This window comes from Lepus europaeus, chromosome 7, assembly GCF_033115175.1.
Source record: "Lepus europaeus isolate LE1 chromosome 7, mLepTim1.pri, whole genome shotgun sequence".
In the NCBI taxonomy this organism is placed as follows: Eukaryota; Metazoa; Chordata; class Mammalia; order Lagomorpha; family Leporidae; genus Lepus; species Lepus europaeus.
The window spans coordinates 114,971,907-114,976,898 of record NC_084833.1 but is presented as its reverse complement, the minus strand read 5'-3'; the positions used below and the strand labels follow the sequence as shown (position 1 = coordinate 114,976,898).

The following is a 4,992-nucleotide window of genomic DNA, read 5'->3' as shown; positions in this document are numbered from 1 at the left end:
AATGGAGAGGTGATGATGGAAGTGGAAGGCCAAGGATGAAAGGAATTAGGAAAGATTAGGAAAGAAGTGAGAGTTGTAAAGAACCTTAAATGTGGGTCATGACAGGAACACAGTGGTTGTAGGAGTTGTGAATGTCACAGAGATCAGGAAGTCCCTTATTTTCTGTTTCCTACTGAAGTGTGTTAAGGATGTGCTTTGTAAATGTCAATAAAATCACAATGATTTCCACTAGTGGGGATATCTGTGTCCATGAGACAGTTTTCTTTGTATGCCGTCTACTTTGTTGCTCTTTCTGTTTAATCACTGTAGTGATACATGCAATTTTTAGTTACAAATCTTTGAAATTTTTAACCGAAGCCTTTCTAATTCATTTCAACTACCTCAGCTAATTGAAAGGTTGTAAAACTGTCCTGTTTTAAATCTTACTGTATAGGGACTCTTGAAAGTAGGCTTCTTGGAGTATGGAAATTCAAACTTTTCCATAGAAGAAATCCAATTGTTCAGAACCATTATCCCCTGACCAAGGGCAGGGCCATGCTGACAGTATCAGAAAGGATGACTGAGTTAAGGAGATAGCAGGTGTACTGTCAGACCAGACAGCTGGGGCAGGTGAAGTGTGATGGGTAAGCAACATCTGTGACGTTATAGAGTGAAACCTCGGGAGGGCAAAGATCTTAGGTTTTGTAGTTACAATAATTGGAGTTGCAGCATTTATGAACAAAGCTTCGGTTGTTGCGCTCATATGTCCGATCTCTGCAGAACTTCTGACACACCATGTATGATAGCTGGAGAACACCATCTGTAATAGGAAAGAATCATAGGTTAAAAGCTGATTATCCAGATCTTCCAAGACAAGTCAAACTTGAACATTTAATCAGGCATCAGGGTAGGTAGACGGATGGTTTCTCAATCGACACTTGCCAAGAGCATGCAGTCCAGAGAGTTGCAGAAATCACTGGCTAGCTGTAGAGGTGTTTGTTTGGGTTTCCCAAAAACCATCACCACATTGTGTAGCTGATTTATTTATTTACTTATTTATTTTCTTGCTAGAAGATTAGCAATTAATGCTTGTGTCTTCAGATTCAAACGCTATTTGGTCAGTTTTATTGGGAATATAGAATCCCCAGCTTTGCGCTCCTGCCTTGTAGTCCCAGTACTGGACTATCTGCATTTAACAGGAACTTGAGTTACCTGTACTCAGTTGCATTCCACACTTGGTTTCTTCCTCTGCTTTGGTCTCAGTCTGAGCTGTAACATTGCTGAAGCCCTTTTGAAAGAATTCGAAGAGTCTAATAACACCTCCAGCCCTCTCACTTACCTTGTAAGATCTTTAAGATCATGCATGTCTCGTGTTTCTGAGCAGTACAGACACCAAAGCCTCTTCTACAGTGGTCTGTCTGTGTGCGAAGGTGGCATGTTACACAAATCAGTGATGTCACTGCTGGAGAAAGCACAGATCTGATGTGAGACCAAGCAGAGACAGGGGCTTGGGTTGTAGTTGAAAATATTCAGGCTTGGGGTGGAGGGATGTGGGGTGTGTGGATGACAAGCTGGTGTGGAGTAAATAGGCGGTAAACAGTTGAAACTGTGACCTACCCTTCATCCCAGAGTGATGGACAGAAAGTGTCTTTGTGCAAAAAAAGGTAGTCTGGTCCTAACGTCAGCCTTTTATTATTATCTTTTAAATATATTTTTATTTTTAATTGATACATAGAGAGTACATATATGGTATATACTGTGAAATTTCAATACCTGCATAGAACTTGTAACCAACAGATCAGAGTAATTGGCATACCTGTTATCACCTAACACATTTACCATTACTTTGTTTTGGGAACATTCAAAATCCTTTCTTCTAGCTACTTTGAAATATTCAATTAATTGTTGCCAACCACAGTTGTTCTTTTGTGCTAAAGAATAGTAACTGTTGGTCCTGGGCTCCATGAGCATCGTGTACCATCTAACCATCCTCTAAACACTCCTCTCTCCCTGACACCTTTCCCAGGCCCTGGTAACCACTATTGTACTCTACTCTTTTGAGATCAACTTTTTTTTTCTAGCTTACATATATTGAATAGCATAAAAAGAAAAATATTTGCACCTTCCACGTGTAAGTGGGAACATGCGGTGTTTGTATTTCTGTGCCTCACTTGTTTCTCTCAACATGATGTCCTCCAGTTCTATCCAGTTGCTGCAAATGAGACTTCTCTTCTTTTTATAGCTGAGTACTACTCCATTGTGTATGAATACCACATTTTCTTGATCAGTTATTGCACTATTGGACACTAGGTTGATTTCATACCTTGAACTTTAGCTCTCTTAATGCAGATAATTCCAAGCAAAAATGTAGCCTCCCTGTGGTTGATTTCTCTAGCTTAAAAGCAGTGCTATTAATGCTGGCCCAGACTACTTGGCAGGGCTATGGAGACACATGAGTGTGGTAATGATGGTGAGTGGCTTATTTTATCCTAGCCAGTGTTATTATTATAGAGTTTTCTACACTTTAGTTTTTTTTTTTTTGCTGCATATTGCTTCTGCTTAGGTATTGTTAGGTGACGTCTTGTGCTATTTTGAACTTCAAACTGGATCTAAGTAAAGAATTTGGATTGTGGCACAATCAGTGACACCTTCTCAAATGAGCAACCAAAGGTACAGAGAATTTAAGACATTAAAAAATATATCTGATTCCAAGGCAACTAGTTTTTCTTCTTCTAGAATTTGCCTGATATAATACAAAGTTCATGAAAAAGTCCATCAAAAGTTAATGTCCAGCATTAAAACAAACCATAAAATTACTCATAGTAGACTGACAAACTCCCTCAATAGATGGGATACAGATTTTGGATGGGGAAGATGATCCAAGGAAAATCTTGCTAGGGTTTTGGATGATAGGGAGTATTAGGAACAGGGTGTCAGGAAACAGGATGAAGGAGCAGTGGGAGAGGCTTACCTACCTGGGAGGGAATGGTAACATGTTAGAAAGAATGGAAAGTGGCAGGGAAGGCAGCAGGAGAATTTTGCAGGCTGTCTTCCCCTGTATCATAAATGTGGCTAAAGTTCAGTACTTTGTGGGAACAAGTGGAGTTCTCCAGGGGTTCCCTAGAGTTTGCCAATGGAGCTCATGCCTCAGGTCTGGGACTCACCCACAGTGAGGCAGAGGAGAGAGAAGAGCAACAAGATGTGTTTGTTCATCTTGACGCAGAAGTCTCTTGTATGGAAGAAAAGAAGCCACGGGCTGCCAGCTCAGGTCTTTGACCTCCAGGAGAGAAAGTTTATCCTTCATCATAGGCTAGTTACCATTCATGCCTAAGGGGAACCAGTCACACAATGTTCTCCTTGGACCTCAAGTTCATTGGCTGTCATCATGTGGAGAATAATGATAGTAAAAAACACTGAACCATTTTAAAAAAAATCTCTTCAATGCTTATTAATTTTTATATATTTATTTATTTGTTTGAGAGAGAGAGAGAGAGAGAGAGAAACTTCCATCTACTAGTTTACTAAATGCTAGCAAGAGCTGAGTCTGGGACAGAACAGAGCCTAGAGTCTGGAATTCCATCTGGGTCTCCAACATGAGAGGCAGGGACCCAGTTACTTGATCCATGAACAGCTCTTTCCAAGGGTTCCTACATTATCAGGAAACTGAGGCAGGACTTGATCCCAGGCACTCCAATAGGGGATGTAGAAATTCCAAATAGTGACTCTATTCACTGTATCACAGCACCTGGCCCTTGAGATAAATATTGCTTTTTTTATTTGAAAGGCAGAGTTGGAGAAAAAGAATCTTTTTAAATTTACTTTAATTTATTTGAAAGAGTTACTGAAAGAGAGACACACAGAGAGAGAGGTCTTCCATCTGCTGGTTCACTCCCTAAATGGATACAATGGCTGGAGCTGAGCCAATCCAAAGCCAGGAGCCAGGAGCTTCTTCTGAGTCTCCCACATGGGTGCAGGGGCCCAAGGACTTGGGCCAACTTCTGCTGCTTTCCCAAGTACATACAAGAACTGGATCGGAAGTGGAGCAGCTGGGACTCCAACTAGCATCTGTATGGGATGCTGGTGCTGTTGGCTGGGGCTTTAGCTTGAAGCACCACAGAGCTGGCCCCAAGAAATATTTTTTACCCATTGGTTTACTTGCCAAATGGCTACAATGACCAGGACTCTGCCGGACTGAAGCCAGGAGCCAGGAACCTCGTCCAGGTCCTCCACATGAGTGCAAGAACCCAAATACTTGAGCCATTTTCTACTGCTTTCCCAGGTGCATAACTAAGGAGCGGGATTGTAAATGGAGTAGCTGGGACTTGAACCAGCACCCATATGGGATGCTGGCATCAAAGGTGGTGGCTTTCCCTGATATGCCACAACACTGAACCCTGAACCTACTATTTTTAAAATAGTATTAATTAGAAGCCAGAGTTGTGCAGCAGTTTATGCTGCTGCTTATGTTGCTGGCATCCCATACTGGAACACTGGTTCAAGTCCTGGCTGCTCTGCTTCTGATCCATTTCCCTACTAATGTGCCTTGGACAGTAGTGGATGATGGTCCAGGTCATTGGGCCTCTACCACCTATGTTGAAGATGCAGATGGAGTTCCAGGCTCCTAACTTCAGCTTAGCCCAGCTTGATCTTTGTGGCCATTTGGGAAGTAAACCTGCAGATGGAAGATCTCTTTCTCTCTGTGTTTCTCCCTCTCTCTCTGTCCCTCAGCTTTTCAAATATAAATAAATCTTTAAAAAAGTATTAGTAATTAAGTAATTAAAGTTATCCCACAGTATCTGCAGGTTTCAGGAACCCCTGTGGATATAAAAAAAACTATGGATGTTCAACATGTAAAATAGTGTAGTATTTGCATAAAAAACATAGAACCCCTGTATACCTTAAATCATCTCTAGGTTACTTGCATTATTTAATACAATGTAAATGCTATGTAACTTATTGTTATGCTGCATTGCTTAGGGACTTGTGACAAGAAAAAAGCATCTACATGTTCAG

At 41.2% G+C, this 4,992-nt stretch overlaps 1 protein-coding gene across 1 annotated transcript; it reads right to left on the bottom strand.

Moving 5' to 3' along the window:
- Window positions 1-416: 416 nt before the first annotated feature.
- Window positions 417-3,192, bottom strand: PATE3 (prostate and testis expressed 3). Its single transcript, XM_062198456.1, has 3 exons — window positions 3,144-3,192; window positions 1,319-1,441; window positions 417-799 (listed from the first exon to the last, which is right to left on the bottom strand). Exons 1-3 carry the CDS (start codon window positions 3,190-3,192, stop codon window positions 675-677), a joined length of 297 nt encoding a protein of 98 aa, XP_062054440.1. The 3' UTR covers window positions 417-674.
- Between the last annotated feature and the right edge of the window lie 1,800 nt (window positions 3,193-4,992).

Excerpts from the sequence above, each read along its gene's own strand:
- PATE3 (XM_062198456.1), bottom strand. The coding sequence starts at position 3,192 with ATGAACAAACACATCTTGTTGCTCTTCTCTCTCCTCTGCCTCACTGTG. Across the intron at positions 1,442-3,143 it reads TCTCCTCTGCCTCACTGTGG|CAGTGACATCACTGATTTGT; the intron begins GTGAGTCCCAGA and ends TGCTTTCTCCAG. Across the intron at positions 800-1,318 it reads GATCTTAAAGATCTTACAAG|ATGGTGTTCTCCAGCTATCA; the intron begins GTAAGTGAGAGG and ends TTCCTATTACAG.